Source organism: Miniopterus schreibersii (assembly GCF_964146895.1).
Source record: "Miniopterus schreibersii genome assembly, chromosome: 20".
Classification (NCBI taxonomy): Eukaryota; Metazoa; Chordata; class Mammalia; order Chiroptera; family Miniopteridae; genus Miniopterus; species Miniopterus schreibersii.
In genome coordinates this window covers 16,771,283-16,789,131 of record NC_138122.1, presented here as the reverse complement: position 1 = coordinate 16,789,131, position 17,849 = coordinate 16,771,283, and the positions used below count along the sequence as shown (strand labels likewise).

General features: G+C 48.1%; 2 protein-coding genes across 2 annotated transcripts in view; one reads left to right on the top strand and one right to left on the bottom strand.

Annotated features, from left to right (window-relative positions):
• Positions 1–381: 381 nt before the first annotated feature.
• LOC308549783 (uncharacterized protein C22orf31) lies at positions 382–2,401 on the bottom strand (the record flags this gene model as incomplete). Its single annotated transcript, XM_081122778.1, is given in 4 exon segments — positions 382–477; positions 481–819; positions 1,777–2,226; positions 2,384–2,401. Coding segments are annotated over 4 exon segments (903 nt in total).
• A 7,676-nt stretch (positions 2,402–10,077) lies between these two features.
• The window catches only part of KREMEN1 (kringle containing transmembrane protein 1), a 49,496-nt gene continuing 41,724 nt past the window's right edge, over positions 10,078–17,849 (top strand). The window contains exon 1 of the mRNA XM_081123314.1: positions 10,078–10,270. Within this exon, the coding sequence (XP_080979440.1) occupies positions 10,174–10,270 (97 nt within the window). The 5' untranslated portion in view covers positions 10,078–10,173. The remainder of the gene's footprint in view (positions 10,271–17,849) is intronic.

Here is a 17,849-nt window from a genome sequence, read left to right as displayed (position 1 = left end):
ACTCACCCCTGTGTGGAGGGATGGAGGGAGGGAAGTGATAGTCCTAGCAGTCCACTTTTTAAACACTGGGAACATAGGCTGATGTAAACCATTGGCTTCATCTGCCAGGATTTTTCCTACCTGGGAGGCTGAGAGACCCTCAAACCCCAAGGGAAAGGGGCTTGTAGGAAAAAAGCCCCAAGCATCTAGCCCTCAAAATGGTCTGCTCATGAGAGTGGAGGGGGTCCTCCATCTGAAATGAATCTCGTACCCATTTGTCATGTTTCCCAGGGAGGGTGGTTACTGATTGGTAGAGCACTCAAAATAGCATGAAAGGTGCAATGTGGTGTTTATTTTTTAGACATCTAGCAGAGAATAGCCTCATCCGGTGAGTTCCTGTTTCTATTTCTCTCTCTTTAACTTGGGCCATTTCTTGGGCACAGGCTCCTTGTCGACCTCCAGCCACGTCCTGCCCAGCAGCGGGTCCTTCTGAGCACCTTAGGGGGTGGCAGCCTGGCTGCACAGAGCCTCCCAGAGCTTTTGTTTGATGGCCTTGCCCAGCTCCAAGCTGTACCTCTTGGGGGTCCCTGAAGGATTCCACAGCATTGGCTCGACCACAGCGTGGTACAGAGCCCGGTAACCCTCTGTGGGGAGGCCGTGGATGGTTAGCATGTCTGACAACTGCTGTCTCTTTCTGGCTTCAGGAAGCAACGCCTGGCCCTTCCAGGCTGCTGTCCCAATGTCCCTGCGTAGCGCTTGGGTGGCAGCCACATGTTCAGCATATCTGTTCTCAAGATCTTGGCTGACTGTTACTTTTTTCTCCTTTGAACTTTCTTTACTCTAGCCAGGAAGAAAGCAGAGAAGTCAAAGCTAAAACTTGAGAAGGGAGCTCAGAATAATTATCTGGGATTTGTGTCCCAGAGTCTTGGTTACAGCCACAACCAACATTTGTCTAGTGTGTTCTAGTTTACTGAATTCCTTCATGTATACCACTGCGTGCGTTCCCCATAACCCTGTAAGGTCAGCAGGAGACAGCTTTAAAGGCAAGGAAACTGGAATTGGTTTGCCCAAGGCCACACAGCTAGAAAGTTAATAACCACAGTTGTCGTCTGTTGAATGCCACACAGGATCCTAAGCATTTAGTCTGTGCCAGGCTCTGCTCAAAAGCCCTTTGCATGTATTTACTCATTTAATCCTCACAAAACCCCATGAGGAAAGGGCTATTATCCCCCATTTTATAGATGACAAAAACCAAGGCAGAAAGAGGCTAAGCCCACCTTTGGCCTTAATTATAGTCAAAGCTGGGATTTTGAACCCAACATGCTAGCTCCAGGGCGCATTCTGAGCTCTGCAGGCCACCATGAGTGCTGGAGCTAGACTCCGATCAGGCCTCTAGAAGCCAGGTTCTCCATGGAAGTTCAGAGCCAGGCCGTGGTCACCTCTGCTGTTCCAGTGTGCATGCCTGTGTGCTCTAACCGTAGCCTGGCCTTTCCCACCCTCACTTTCCCTTCATGCCAAGCTCCTTTCATCTGTGTTTATGAGAGCCACTTCACCCTCCTACAGATAGTCAATCCTAGCAGTCAGGGTGTAGGCAGAACATAAATAACATGCCCCAGATCTGGTGCTCTCTCCACGTATCCTACTGCTCCCCACTCCCCACCCCACCTCCCTCAATCCTGTCTTCAACTTTAGGATCTCCTTCGCTTCATATAAACCTCTTAAGCGTTAAGTGTTCTCTAGGTGACATTTCCCTCTCCCCACCCCCTCACGTTTTCTCCACCACCAGCCATCATCTACCTCGCTGATGCCTCCTGCAGGCCTCCTGCGCCTAGGTGAGCCCAGCTGCTGCCCCACGGGCTGCTTGCTCTTGGACCTGATGGAGTTTCTTATCCTGCCCCGCCGGGTGGCTTTCATTGCTGAATCATCCTTGGGCTTTAATCCCTTTGAGGGTTTTGCTTCTCCAAACTTGCATGGTACCGGGCAGCATTTATCCTTCAGTTGTCGCCTGAGCACCAGCTTGACCAGGGAGAGCGAACTGGCAATGAACGGGTTCTTTACAACTTCCCAAGAAGAGGTGGTACCTGGTGCTGGGGCATTGCTGTTCTGCTTTGCACATGTCCTTGCTGTCCAGATGTTGGTGAGAGTTGGCGAATCCACATAGCAGTCCTGAAGCCTGGAGTTCAGTAAGATAGACTGTCGGAGTCCATAGGTGGGGATGCTGGGGTCTCGTCTCACATAGATTGGATGCTAGAATCATAAGAAGGGGAAAGGGGAACAAAAAACACCAATTTTCAAGCAGAGACCAGAAGGTCTATTTTGGAGGTAAAGTATTATCATCTTTTTAGAGACCATTTCTTCCACACCCATCTTAAAAATCATTCTACACATACTCTCTCCTGCTCACCAAAGCCTTTTGTACCATGGTCACGGTGATACTCAGCCTCTCAAAGAGCACAGCATGCTAGGGCTGGAAGTGGAGGGTCAGGGAGCTTTACAACGAATCAAAACAATTGCTACCTGCTGGAAAGGGGCAGGAAAAGGGTGGCAGAGAGGACCACTCGAGATTCCTATAGGAGCTGTAGTCACTCCTCAACCATGTTGCCTCACAGAAATGACAGCAGGTAAAGTCCTGCCAAACCCCGAGCACACTTTCTAACCAGACTGCCGTGAGCCAAGAAAAGCTACTAAATAGGGACCTACACGCTGGAGTCCATAAAGGCACAAGCAGAGGTAAAGGAAGCTGGCCTCCATTTCCTGGGACCAGCCAAGAGCAAGAGAACAATCTGGATAGATCAGAATCACACATTGAGAGAAACCTAGCTTTCTAAGAAATGTCATCTATAAAAAATAAAATCACCTTACCATATTTCTGTTGCCTTAAATTTTATTTTAGCTAGCTTAGTAGGGGGAAAAAATATGTATTTTCTTTTCCTTTTTCCCTCTCTCTCTCTTATTTTATTTTTTTGGATAGCTCTAGTCACCTATCTTTCTCTGCCTCAGTCACGTACGGGCAAATTGCAGTTTGTTTAGATTTTGGCTCACATACAGGCAGTTTTGAACCACTATCTCTAGTATTTGTGATGTCACTTTGTTTTGTGATGTGGGTGTAGGTGGGTGTTACATCATCTAATTTTATAGTTAAATTAAGTTGGAAGAAGTTCTATTTTGTTGGGTTTACAGCCTCAGGGGCTTCTTAAGTCCTCATTTCCCCCAAAAGTGGCTTGAGTGAATTCGGAAGGTCCGAACGTTCTGAAGAAGTATGCCTTGCACGCCACGCAGTCAAATATGCAGACCAGATTTGTGGATACAGGTAGTGAGATGCATTCTTACATGTGCAAAAGTGCCCTTCGTGCACATAAAGAAGGTACTGTTGGATTCTCAGAATAGCTGCCAAGGTTAGGGACCAGAAATGAAAGAACACGTTCCTGCAGCCCTGGGCACCTCTCCCTTCGTGTCTCTCCCCGGGAGACTACATGGTTTCTGGAATGTGGTTTTATTTTACATCCCATGGCAAATGCAGTAATTAGAGCTGTTAGCAGTGTCAAGGGCTTGAAACGAGAACAAAGGCGCCTCTTCCTGGGAACTCTTGGGCAATGCCTAGCTCCTTATCAGGTGCTTGTCCTGTTGGTGGTTTCGATTTTTCATACACAAAATGCCAAAGGAGGCTCCCTCCTGAGGGGGAGGAGAACGAAATGATGGAAAAACAGAGTGTGAGCCTGGCAGGCGTTCCTGGAATCGCATGTGTTGCCTGTTTGATTTTTTCGAGTGTTGTCCCTGGAGTGAATCAAAGTCTGAAGGCAGACCGCACCGCAAGCCGTGGTAGAACCACCTCCAGGCCGACGGCATCTGGACCCACAGGCGCTTGCGAGGACAATGGGGCCCATTCAGAGGCGAGCCCTGGCCTCACCTCCAGAGAGGTGGGTCAGTTTTAGAGCAGGGCGTTGGAAAGGGCTTGTCTTTGGGAAGGGTTTGCGAACGTCTGGAGACTGCGCAGGCAAGCATCCCTTCAAAGCCGGAGAATCCCAGCGAGGTGGCACCAGGCTCTTGGGCTACTGTCTCCCTTTATTCTGCAGGGCAGGGACAGAAGGGAAAAGTCGGACAAGAAAGGCATCCTGGGACTAGCTCTTCTGTTTCTCTTCTCTCCTTCCCCACCTTGAGATTGGCCTTCCCATTCATTCACCTGTTGTATTCACTTCCCTAGCCTTTCACTCAATGACATTGCTCTGGCTCCGAGGAGTACGCTCAATCTCCTGTTCACGTGGACGGCTGCTGATACACACGCTCTTGAAATTCCACCAAATTCTGCCTTCTCTCCCTTCAATTGACTCTACCCCAACAAGAGACCCTGATGTTCCTTAGAAATAACACGGTGTAATTCGGCCTGTGCAGTTCTCCCATGTCAGTAGATTCTGTATTTATTGAATGCTTACTATAGGCCAAGCACCGTTTCAGACACTTTACAGGCATCATCTCATGAAATGATACCAACAGTCTTACGAGTTTGGATACCGTTACCATCCCTACTGTACAGATGAAGAAACTGAGGCACAAGTTGCTCAAGAACCATGCCCCAAAGCTAGTAACCAACAAAGGCTGGGCACAACCAAGGTGTACACCGCGCCACCGTTGCTCTTGCTGTGCTCTTCCCCAGCTATTACTGTGACGCTTTGCCTCTGTCTGGTCAGCCCATCCACATCCCACACCCGGGCCCAGTTCTAGTCCTATCCTGGTCACAAGACTTCCTCTGGGCCGAGGAGTTGGTCTGCCTGAGTCGGCATCCCAGATCCATCTTTCTATGGGCAAGTGGATTCGCATCCCTGAACCTTATTTCCCTCATCGGTGAAATGAGGATAGTCATAGTGCCTACTCCAGGATCACTGGGATGAAATGGGGCAATGCACGCTAAGCACTTGGCATGGCTCTTGGCACATAATAAGCACTCAATAAATAATGTTCTTATTAACATTATTAATATTGTGGCCCATTTACCCGTCTGACTCTTTCTTGAGCCCCTGCTACCCATGGTCTAAGTGATGCAACCCAACATTTGATATGGACTTTGTCTCAGGTCCTTCTTGCCCATCCTCTGGCCAAGCAACGAGCCCCTTGAAGTGGGGAGTGACTCTGATCTGTCTTGAGTATCCCGACATTTCTTTTCCTGTGAACCATCTTCACTAAGCGTTTGTCAGATTCATCGACTTCACAGAAGCGGTATATTTACAGGAGGAACATTTCCCCCTGGTTATGAGCGTGGTTCGTGCTTCATTAGACGGAAAGGGAAGCAGGTACCCAAGTGTATGCTAAGGAAAGTGACTAGTCTTTAATAGAAGTTGTTCCGTCAAAGGTGGTTCAGTATTACAAAGTGAAGATGGAAAGACTCTCTTTGGTTCAGGGTTCTGACACCATGGCAAGTTTCCATTGTTGGTGCCAACACTTGATTCACGAACTTGGGATTGAGGCAGTAGGGCTCCCATATTGCTCAGAGGCCTGTTCCTCAGTTCGATTCACCATTGAACCTTTTTTATTCTGCTGAGCTCAGTCTAAATAACTTTTATTTTCCACCCATCATTTGGAGCTGTGCTTCCTGACATCTCTAAACCACCGCTTCTATTTGGAAACACATCTGCCCTTCTTTGATGCTTAGCCAAGCTCTCCTCACTGTATTTTTAGCTCCTATAATGTTTCTTCTTTCTTTTTTCCTTTCCTACAACCTTTCTCCTCTTTAGTTTCTCTTAGCTCCTCTTCTTTTTCTGGAGGATCAGTTAATAAAGAGGAAACCGAGCCAATTTATATTAATTCTTGTCTTTTTCCTTCATGCCCCAATCCCAAATTCTAGTGGAATTTAGTTGTTTTTAATCTTCTCAGAAGATGTTTTTATTTTAACACCCAAGCAGTAAACTTCCACACCCATATGGGAACATAGCTGAGGTTTGTGATGTAGAAGGTTTGGGAAAGAAGAGGAAAACTTTGGATGAGAAAATTTGCAAAGATTCCTGAACCATGATGCAAACTCTGAGGACCAGTGATTTAGACCACATGTGCTGAGCACACACCTCTCGTGGGCCAAGCATATGAAATAAGGGTGCCCCACCCACCCTGCTATCCCTCATCACCTGACTGAGTTCTCAGACACGGCCACCTGGATGTCCCACAGACACCTCTAACTCATTATGTTCAAACCCAGTTCTCTCGCCCTCCACCCCCATTAGAACAAGCCAACTACTGCTTCTCTTGAACTTTCCATCATTAGTTGCCTGGCCCAGAAACCTGAGAGACAGGATCAGTAACAGCACTATGCTGAGCTGAGCCTGAGGGTAAAGGAAAATCAGAAATCTAGATCCTGTTTTTATTTAAAATTTTGATATTTTGTTCATCTTGAATTTTTTGTCACTCGTTTAGATTTTTTAAAAGATATTTAATTAAGACACTGTTTACTAACTATATTCAATATATTTTTAAAAACCCATTAAATGATATTTATTTCTTTATCTTGATTACTGAGTTTTTGGGGCCTTCTGAAATTTTGTGCCTGAGTTGAATGTCTCACTCACCTCAGCCTAATCTTGGCCATGGACCACTCATTAAACATTTGTCACCAGAACCCTTTAAGGACAAGAAGGCAAATCACCACGGGGACTAGGAGTGTACTCCTAGAGTTCTATTGCCTGGGTTCAAAGCCCAGCTCCACTACTATATGACCTGTGGATGAACCATTTAACTTTTCTGTATGAGGGGAGTGGTAAAGATGCCTCCTTCATGGGGGCTATTGGGGGGATTATGTGAAATGCAATGGCAAACACTGCACCCTGCCTAGAGTTTAGTCAAGTCCTCAGTAAATGTTTGCTTTGGTTGTTATTATTATAATCAGGCTCATCACCCAGTGCTCGATATACAACATGACAGCCCTGTGAGCAGGAGTCACCCCAACTGGAGTTTCAAAGATACTAGGATCACCCAACTCTACCAGCTGAGATTTCTCAGCATTTTTTTTTTAAATCCTCACCGGAGGATGTGTTTATTGATTTTTTTTAGAGAGGGAGAGAAACATGGATGTGAGAGAGAAACATGGTTTGGTTACCTCCTGTACTCACCCAGACCGTACACCTTTTGATGTACGGGATGACTCTCCAATCACTGAGCCACCCGGCCAGGGCTCTCCCAGCTTCTTGGCAAATCCTGCTGCGCACAGAGGAATCCAAGTGTCCAACTGCAGAACACAAGCGGCAAACAGACAAATACCAACATCTTCCTGGAGGCCCAGGGGCTATAGCCAGTGTCCTCACTCTTTCCATGAAATAAAGCTGCTAACCGACAGAGGTATGTGAAGCATTGAAATGAATATCTTAGACTGCTCCTTGCCAGGGGCCAGGACCACATAACTAAGCAAAAGACCTTGAGCCATTAAGTGCCCTGACCTAGACTGGCTCGGCTGTATTTTTAGCCTCTGTGCACTGTTTCCATCACCTGTGCTGGGCTTTAAGCTGGAAAAGAGGGGAGGGAGGCCTGGAGAAGGCATGAGGGATGCTTCTCATAGCAGCCAGTGGGGGCAGGGGCCTGCACACTATTTCTGAGCTCTGTTGTACAAGCCAGCTTCATGGGCATGCAACCTCTGTAGTGACACAGGTTCCCGAACTTAAAAGGGCCCCACACTTGGTTTAATACCCTGTGGTTGCCATCTTAAAATTCTTAATCATTTTGAACAAGGGACACCCCCCTACACATTTGCATGTCTCACTGGGCCCTGCAAATCACATAGCCCTTTCTGTTTGTACACAAAGCCAAGAGAGCCAAACCTAGGAAGGGGGCTGGTACCCATCCAGCCGGGGTGCCTTCCTGCAGTGGGGCAAGACAGGTCAAAGCTACTATCATGAGGCATGAATCCCCAGACTTGGCCAAATAAACCTTATTTTGAACCTCCTGTCCGCCCCTTCCTACGTCCCCCTCACATACTGGGATGAGAAAGAACTTTGTAAATTGTAGAGCGGCGTGTGTCCTGCTTTGCTGAAACCCTTCCCCAGCTCTCTAATTAAAACAGCCCACAGGTCATTCTCTGTCAACATCATATTCTTGCCTTTGCAGTACTTTAAGCCCTCTGAAAGTCACGGGATTTTCATGTTGGTTGGCTGGCCCCCTCCCCTCTGTTAGAATGTAAACTTGTGCTGTTTCTGCTGTTGGCATGTTCCTCACTGAGGTTGTTTTTGTTTTTTTTTAAATTATTAAATGTATTGCAGTAACAGTGGTTAATAACACGAATTTCAGCTGTACAACGTTATACTTCCATATCTATATACTCTATTGATGCTCACCACCCAAAGTCTACTTTCCCGCCGTTCCCTTCACGGATGCCGAGTGGAGGCAGGTTCACCTTCACTGGGTGCTCGCTTTGTGCTGATGGCGTCACCCGCATCTTCTCATTTCGTTCACCCTCCACGTGTCCTGCCTGCGCCCCCGAGCCCCAAGTTAAAGGTAGAGTTCCCAGGTCCTGCCCAAGGAGGAGGGGCCCAAACTGATGGAGAAGAGAGGGTGAGAGCCAGGTGGGATGCGGAGGGTGTGTCCTCAGGGACCAGGTGTCGCTTGGTGGGGGGTGTCCCTCTGCTCCAATAAGGAGCCCCGAGGTTTCTGGAACTCCGGAGAGACGCAGTGAAAACAATGACAGAACAAGATGCTTCTTGCCGCAGCCGCTCTGGGTCCTGCGGGTGGAAAGAGACAGAGATTGAGAGGCCTCGTGGGAGGTAGCTGAGGCCCAGCCCTGGGAACAGCTTGTGGGGTGGGGGAGGCGGACCCCGAGAGAGGGCGAGGGGGCGGCTCCGGGGTGGCGAGGGGGCGAAGGAGCCGGTGCGCCTGCGGCGGGCCGGGCCGGGCCAGCCCCGCTCTGGGCGCGGCGAGCCGGCGCACGGGCGCAGATGTTCCCGCCACCGCGCGGGGCGCAGGCCCGCACTTGCCCGTCCGCGACCCGGGACTTGAAAGCGCCCGGCGCGCCGCCCGGACCTGCCTCGCGGGGCGTCACCGCGGCACTTTAGGCGGGAGCTGAAGGAAAATCTCCGCCTGGGGGAGTGCGGGGGAGGCGGGAGGCCCACCGCAGACTTCGAGTGCAGCTGGGGAAGACCTGGGGGAGTGGCGAGGGTAAAGGACCTGCCACGGGCGGGAGGGGAGGCGAGAGCGGAAGGAACCTGCGCTCTCTGAGCCTCAGTCTGTAGGAGAGTCATTGCCCCATCCACGGGTCTGGACTTTCCATGTGTCGGGCGCTTTACTTGCTTCTATGTCAGCTCATATTGTGAAGGCCTTCGATGATGCCCATTTTTCAGATGACTGAGGCTCAGACAGAGTCGGAAACTTGCTCCATTTGATAAATGATGCGCGATAGGATTCGGAACCGGGCTCAGCAGTATGCTGCCTCTGTGGCCGCAAGAATCGGGATGATGAAAGGAGCTCAGCGTTTTCCAAGCGCCCACTGTGCGCGTGTGGAAGTTTCCACGCATCGCCTCATTTAGTACCTCCGCTTTGGGAGCAGTTACTATCAACTCCTCCATTTACCAGATGAGGACATTGAAGTAAGGGAGCTATTTTCCCTTTAATCTTGCCCAAGGTCCTACAGGTGACCGAGTGGGATATGAACCGGGACAGGCTGACCCCAGAGCACCCTTCTTTAACCACTACGATGAGCCAAGCAGGGAAAAGCGGTTTGCAAACTGCTGTTCTGATTACTACCCCTGCGGTTGAGCCCGCGTTTGGGTCACAACCCGAGTGAGGGTGGAACAGGGGTCACTGGGCGCCCATCCAGCTCCAGCCCAGCCAAACCTTCGCGAAGAGACTCGGAGGCGGGGTCCCGAACCCCGCCCCTCACCTGTTGGCCCCGCCCCTGGATCGGACCAATAAAATGCTCCTCCCGGGCAGGCCCAGGTGAGGGGGAGAATGTGGGCGGGGCCTGGCGCGTGAGTGGCAGGCGCGGCGCGGGGGGGGGTGGAGCGGGCGTGCGCAGTCGGCTCCGCCTCTCGCGCCTCACGGACTAGCCGGGCGGGCCCGGCGGCGGCCCGGGCTGCGGCGGCGTTGGGGAGGGCGGGCCGGGGCGGGGCAGCCGGGCGGCCGGGGCGGGGCCACGTTCGAGCCCCGCGTCCTGCTCCCATGGCCGCCCCCGGCTCCCGGCGCTGCCCCCTCTCCCCCGGGCCGCGCCCCGGGGCCCCGCACTGACGGCCCATGGCGCCGCCCGCCGCCCGTCTCGCCCTGCTCTCCGCCGCCGCGCTCACGCTGGCGGCCCGGCCCGCGCCCAGCCCCGGCCTCGGCCCCGGACCCGGTGAGTGAGGGACCCCGACGCCGGCCCTGTGCAGAGCCAGCCCGAGTGGCCCGCCTGGGGGGCGCAGTCCCCACTACCTTCCGGGACTCCTTCTCCAAGCCCCTCAGCGACGCCCCCTCGGGCCGGGCCGGTACCCCGCCTCAGGACCCGGGATTCCCCCAGGCCCCTCAGCGACGCCCCCGGGCCCAGTTGGTGCCCACCTGCCTGGGGACCTGGGAGTCCCTCAGCGACGTCCCCAGGCGGGGGCTCCCTCTGTGCCTCAGTACCTCCCCAGACCCCTTCGCCAAACCTCTCAGCGACGCCCCCCAGGCTGGGACGTCTCCTCTGTCTCAGGACCCGGGGTCCCCTGCTCGAGCCCCTCAGCGCCTGCCCCCCGGGCCGAGACGCCCCCTCAGCTTCTGGGAGCGCGTCCTTCAGTCTCTCACCAACGCACCTCGGGCCGGGACTCTCCCTCACCCCGCCTCAAGACACTGCACCCCCTCCCCAGGTCCCTCAGCGACACCCCCTCCCGGGCCAGGATCTCCTCCGCAAGCCCCTCAGAGACACCCCCGCGCCCCCTACACTCGTGGACCCAGCGCCTCCCCGCTCAGGGGCGGGGGCGGAGGGGAGAGGAGCGGGCGCTCGGCTCCTCTGGCCCAACACTGTAATTTCTGCCTCGCGAGGAATCGAGTTGACTTGCCGGCTCTGCAGGACGCAGATCCGGGTCCCCGGACGACCTGCCGTACCAGCCGGAACGCCCCCTCCCTACCCCCGGGGCCGCTTTGAACTTCCCGGTGACTCAGATGCTCGGAAAGAGAAGAAAGGAAGGGGTGATGGGAACTCCGCTCCAGAGCTTAGGGTGCTTATCCCGAGGGTGCCGTGCGGAGTTCCGTTTCCCGGGTAGCCCCGCGCTTTGAACAGGGTAACCCGCTCCCAGGTCAAGGCCAAGGGCAGGTCTTCCCGAAGTGGGGCCCTGGACCAGGATGGAAGCTGGGACTTTGCTTAGCTTCCGTACATATCCTTCCTTGCAGCAGAACTCTTTCCAAATTGAAGAGCAGGCAAGAGGGCGTTGTCTGGCCCAGTTGCATTTCTCTGCAGGTTGTTTGGGTGTTGAGACTTGGGCATTAGCAAAAAAGAAGGTAAGAGTTCATTGCCGGTTTGCCCAAGTAGGAAGTCCACCCAAAGTTGCAGACTGTGATGTTGGAAAGACAGGATTTTGCTGCTGAAAGAAAACTCAGTGTTGTTCTGTTTATTTACCAGCTTGGATTAGTGCAAAAGATAGGACTTGGTGTTGTCACTTACAGTGTGACTTTGGGCCATGCCTCCAGCTCTCTGAGGCTTGCTCACGTCATCTGTAAAGGTGGGATAATGATAACTCCCTTATGTGGTGTTGTGAAGATTAAATGATATATTGCAGGTACACACCCACATATAGAAGGCAGTCAATAAACATATTTTAATACTTTTTATAGTGCTTCACAGTTCACCAAGTGCTAGACACCTCATTTGCCCTGAGAATGCTCTGAGCTTGCAGTCCGATTAATCCCTGTAAAAGCAAAGCTTGGATCTAGATGGGAAAGAGGGGGTGTCTCCAAGTACTGTAAACCTTAGGCTTAGGAAGTGGTTTCTGAGTGATTGGTGGTGGCCTTCTAGGGGACTTCTACAAAAACTTCTACACAAGTTTGATCACTTCTACTGTTTGCCATATGTGAGGAATGAAGGAGGGCCTTTCCAAGAGCCAGGATATGTCAACATAACTGTAACCTAGTAACCCCTTAGCACCACTTTGCCATCTGTGTGGTCAGGATTTAATGTCCTCTGAAGAGAGAGAGGTACTGGTGGAAATAAACTGGTTCCCCTTCTGGAAAGGGCAGAGTAATAGCTCTAAAAAGTGTTAAATGAGCCAACTCTGTGCTTACACTTGTTAGAAGGTGGCATCCTTTCCTCAGGCACCTTTGCTTTCCTAGGAAGGGTCAAATGCAGTAGCTTTGAAGAGGTTTGAACCTCAAACTTCGGTGTGCTTTTATTTGGGAGTCTGAGATAGGGACAAATAAAAAATCATTGTGAAATGATTTATGATAAGTGGCCCTAAATCCCAGTTCATTGAACCTCATCAGCTCTTTTTTCTTCTATCCTGGTATATCAGAGCTTCTGTGACTTTTCCTCTTTAGTTCCAGAAAAAAGTTTTAGGGAGATACCATGTGGCCTTAAGCATCACATCCTATCTAGAGCCTGCCCACAAGTTTTTAAAATCCTTTCCAATAAACACGTTTTATTCTGAGGATATGCCAAACTTACCATTTTATACTTTTGATACTGTAATTTTCTCTAGAATTTTGTGGATGGAAAAAATTATTTCAAGTCTTATATTCTGTACAATTTTGTAATATTTAAATTACTGGTGGTTTGCATTTTTGAATGCTGACTTTATAAAAACAGTTAGCTCATTCCCCATCAATGCTACTTCTAATTACAGTGTGTAGCCAACCCCAAATGATCTCCCTTCTCTTCTCCATTCTTCCTTTGAGACGCTCTCTTTCCTTCACAGCTGATAAGGAGGAAGATAGAGGTTAATGATGGAATCAAGACTCCCTTTTCAAAGAGGAAAGCAGCCAGGGTCATGGGGCTGATGGGCTTTTCGTAGTTGAGCTCCCATCTGGAATTTATTGCCCTGCAGTGGAGAGCCAAGAGGTAGGAAGAACAGAGAAGCCTGGGTAGACTTCGGCTATTTGAGTTTTCTGCCAAAGGCAAACTACCTGCTTGGGTGTTTCACTACATTTGACTATCAGGTGTGCAGTAGCAGTTTCTCAACTCAGGTTACATTTGCTGTGAACAGTGTTTTATAGTTGCTGCTCACTCTCCTCTAAGTCCTCATCTAAGTCCTCATCTAGAATTCATCCCATTAGCTAGTAGTATGTCTTGCCTATGAGTTCAGTTAACAGTGAGAGCTTCACACTGTACAGAGCCCTGTCCCTCTTGGGGACTTCATTCATGTTAATAGAATTACCTGTATGCAACATAGGGCCTGAGTGGACTGACATGCATACCAGTTACTTTTATGCTTTGACTATTTTAAGAAACATAAAACTGTGCCCTAGCCAGTGTGGCTAAGTGGTTAGAGCATCGGCCCATGGACAGAAGCTGTTGAGGGTTTGATTCCAGTCAAGGGTACGTATCTTGGTTTCAGACCCCCTGCCCCGGGGTTGGAGCATGTGCAGGAGGCAGCCAATCGATGTGTCTCTCTCACATAGATTTCTCTCTCTCTCTGTCTCTCCCCCTCCCTTCCACTCTAAAAAATCAATGACAAAAATATCCTCGGGTGAAGATTAACAAAAAAAGGAAAAAGAAACACAAAATTGTCAAAACTCACCTGATACCAAAGAACCCTGGTCTTTTTGTGAAAATTTGGTTTGGCCCCTAGACAAAACTGTTTAAATGTTTGAGATATGCAATGAGACCTTTTATAAATCTTAACACAAAAAGAAGTTCCACTTAGGCTCATTACTAATAAACAGCAAGTTGTACTTAATATAGATATTATTGATACACTTACATATGATTTAGCATAGTTGAATCAATAGCAACATATAATAAAGATAAAATATATTGCTTCAGATAGCTTCATAATACAGATTAGGGATTTTTGGTGGTAGGCTATAACCAACTGTAGTTTAGAATTTTTGAGCCTATAATCCAATCTAGGTCAGGCGTTGGCAAATATTTTTTTGTTAAGGGCCAGACTAAATAATTTGGACTTCATGGGCCACATACTCTCCCTGTTGTAATTACTCAACTCTGACTTTGTAGGACAAAACAGCCATGGACAAAATGTAAATGAATCAGCATGGCTTTGCTCCAGTAAAACTTTATGGACATTGAATTTTATGTAATTTTTATATGTTACACAAATTGTTCTTTTGATTATTTTCAAAACATTTAAAAATTTTAAAACCATTCTTAGTTCATAGGCCATACAAAAACAGGCAGTGGGCCAGATTTGGTCCACAGGCTATACTTTGCCAAGTTCTGTTCTAGGTCCATATGTATTGATTTTTTCACTGGGCTGGAAAGGTGACAAGGAGTCTTGATTTTGGTGAATGAATGAACCCTTTACCTTTTACTATTAGCTAACTTTAAAAGACATATGGGAGAAATGGTTAAAATGGTAAATTTTATGTTATGTATATTTTACCACCAATTTTTTAAAAGGATACATGTGGGGGGATGTTCATTCACATACATTTGGATATTTAATAAAACTTTAAAAAAATGCGTTAAAAAGAAATTCAGTATGGTTCAGTGTACACTACCTAAAGAAAATAGTGCCTGCCTTGGAACAGGCCCATGGTTTGTTCAGCTATGCAGATGTTGCTTGGAACAAACCGTTGAGAGATCTGTTTCTCAGAGGAAAGCCCAGGCAGCAGGTGGCACCAGCCCCGAGACTTAGAGAAACAGCCAAGGAAAAAAGAAGAAAACAAACTTCTATCACTTTCCTAAACAGTTGAATTTTATTTCCACGGGTCTATCGTCATTTTTGAAGTGGCCTTTAAAAAACAACAATGTTCTTTAGCATGGCCGATTATTCTGTTTTAATTAAAACATTTTTTAAAAACCAAAATGAAACATTCAAACATACCAAGTTGATTGTGTTTGTACTGTGGAACAGTTAATGCAAAACACTTGAGAAAGGCCGGAAGTTGGATCTGTAGCTTTTGTCTGAGTTGTGGCCTCCCTGAATAAGGACAACAGAGGAGGAAGTGAACTTGTCCCTTAAAAAACTACCTGTGCAAGTTTTGAAGTGAGATCTCAAGTCCCCCATTCCTGGCTGGCTCACTGTGCAGTCCCTGAGTGGGTGGGATCAATGATTGACATTCCTTCCATATTCTGTTAAACCTTGAGAATCAGCTGGAACCTGGAAGTATTAATCTAGGAGAAGCAGCCCAAAGTTACTCTGTGTGTTTTTTCTCTCTGTTGTTTTCAGTATCTTCCTGTCAATATGACAGTGCTTCCCCAGACCTCACCTCTGAGATATCCTGGATTTGAACTGAACAGGGAAAGGAAGGAGGCCATTGTAGAAATGTCGTAAGGGTGTTCAACTACTCAAAAACAGCCACTCTACAGAAACTTTCCTTCTCCTCCTGCAAGGAAGCCCCCCTTCCCTTTAATCTTCTTTCTAGGCAAATATCTCCCTAGCCTGAACTTGCACCAGTCTGAAGAGGGTTAGAGTTAGAGGAATGAAGCTGGGTACTAGGAAGCACCTGGCACACAGAAGATTTTCGGCCACCTCACATGCAAGGCTGCCCCTTCTCCCTCCCAGTGATAATAGGACCCTCTCAGGGTTGCGCTTCTGCTGGGCCCAGTGTCTAGTTTCTTTTGCCACTGATTTAATCCCTGGCAAGTAGCCAAAGCATTAAACTTTTATTGTTCAATTTGCCACAAGGGTGGGGTCTTGCTTCTAGTGGGCTGAGGAGGCTGCAGCTGCTTCCAAACCAAGTGTCACACCACATTAGCAACTTCAGATTTCAAGGGCTGGATTTCTTTCAGTTTGGTTACATTCTTGGTTAGAACCAGAACAGTTTACTCACACTAAAAGTCTGAAAGCAGCATAGACAACTTTTAAAGATGATTCAAAAAAGGTTGCAGCATCAGCATATGTAGGACTCAGCTCTCCATGGTTTCTGTATACCTCCCAAACTTATGTTAAGTGGCTGTCCATGTTCCTTAGTGTCCTAAAGTTCGATAAAAATATGGTGACTGAGTAGTCCTCATCTAGAATAGTAGGGCTTGTTAACCAATGCCATCACAGTATGTAAATTACTTGCTGCTGTTCAATCTATAAAAATTCATCTTCAAAGAAAATTATTGGGCTGGTAAAAATATTTTTAATAATGACCACAGAAGCCATATTTGTTTTTCTTTGATGTTCTTCCGAAGACCCTTCTGGTTTTAATCAGATTGTTCCCACATAAAATACAGTGGAAATCTACAATAATAAAATCCCTATTCCTATTTCTATGGGGAAATAAACAGGATGGGGACTGTCCTTTTAAGGGGCTTTCCCCTTCCCTTTCCCCAGACTCAAAGCCTCTATTACTGGTGGGTGTTTTGGCATCAGTTAAGGGCCTTCAATCCTTCCCTCCCTCCATGTTTTGCTCTTTCATTAAAGTGTTTCTGTTGTCTAATTATATCCTTTCAATCAAATTAGAGACTGCAGCATCTGGTGAGGGCCGTAACTGCTGCCATCTGCACCTCGTATATACAGGCCTTTTCAGCTGAGAATCACTCAACTTCCAAATGGCAGGAAGAGATTTGGAAAAAGTTTAGTTGGGAGGGAAGTTAACTTAAAAGGAACGTCTTCAAAGGCTGGGTGCGACGCCCTGCTTGCTGTGATGTGTGCACTGCCATGCAGAACTTCATTGGCTTGGCTCACCAAAGATTCTTCCTGAGCACTTCTGGCAGATGAAGGGTTTCTGATTGTCTTAGCTGAAGCCACTAGGCCTTCTCATCCTTGTTAGAAGCTTGAAGGGATCTGGGGCAAGCCGAAAAATCTCTCCCTTGAGAAGGATCTTTTATATGATCGCTGGTTAGTGGATATGACATTGTCTGTATATTTGACCATTTCTTCTAATTCAGTGGTTTCAACTGGAGGAGATTTTGCTCCCAGGGGACATTTGGCACTAAATGGAGACATTTTTGGTTGTCACAGCTCGGGGTAGAGTGGGATGTGCTACTGGCATCTAGCAGGTAAGAGGCCAGGGATGCTGCTAAACATCCTGCAATGCACAGGACAGCCCTACAACAAAGAATTGTCCAGTCCAAAATGTCAATAGTGCTGAGGTTGAGAAACCCTCTCCTAAACCCGTCCCTTCACCGTGACCCATAAGTAGGCAACTCTGATCAACATCTTTTTTTCACACAAGAAAGTAGATTCTTCATTATCCATATTAAGCTCCTTAAGCGTTTCTGTGAACAGTGTTTCAGAAATCTTAAAGGAATAAGGAGATCTGTGATTCACTGTATGTTTCTACTCTCTGGACTAAGGTTGCCAGATTAAATATAGGACACGCCGTTAAATTTGAATTTCAGATAAAGAGTGAATCATTTTTTTTATAAGCCTGTCCTATGTGGTGAAACTTAAACATCTTAAAAAATGATTGTTGTTTATCTGAAATTCAAATTTAACTGGGCATCCTGTGTTTTCATTTGCTAAATCTGGCAACCCTACTCTGTAGCCATGAAACATTACATGAAACTTGAAACCTTTGACTGTCAAATCAAACTGTTGGCTATCGCTGCCCTTATTGCTCTGGGTGGCTAGAGATGACAGCACTTCTTGTTCCTGTTTATAAGTCATTGCTACAACTGAGTCTTCCCTTCTGCCCCAAACTGTCTCCCTGGTCAGAACTTGGAAACCTGTCACTTAAGTCATTTTATCTTGGTACCAACTAACAAGTGCTTATCAAATGCCTACTACATGCCCAATATCTTTGACTAGGACTCATCCCTGTGCCTTTTCACAGAAGACTACACTTTGTTGCTTTAGGTTTTACTTTAAAGACATGCTCTGGAGATATGCTGTCTTTCTGGCAGTCAGCTCACC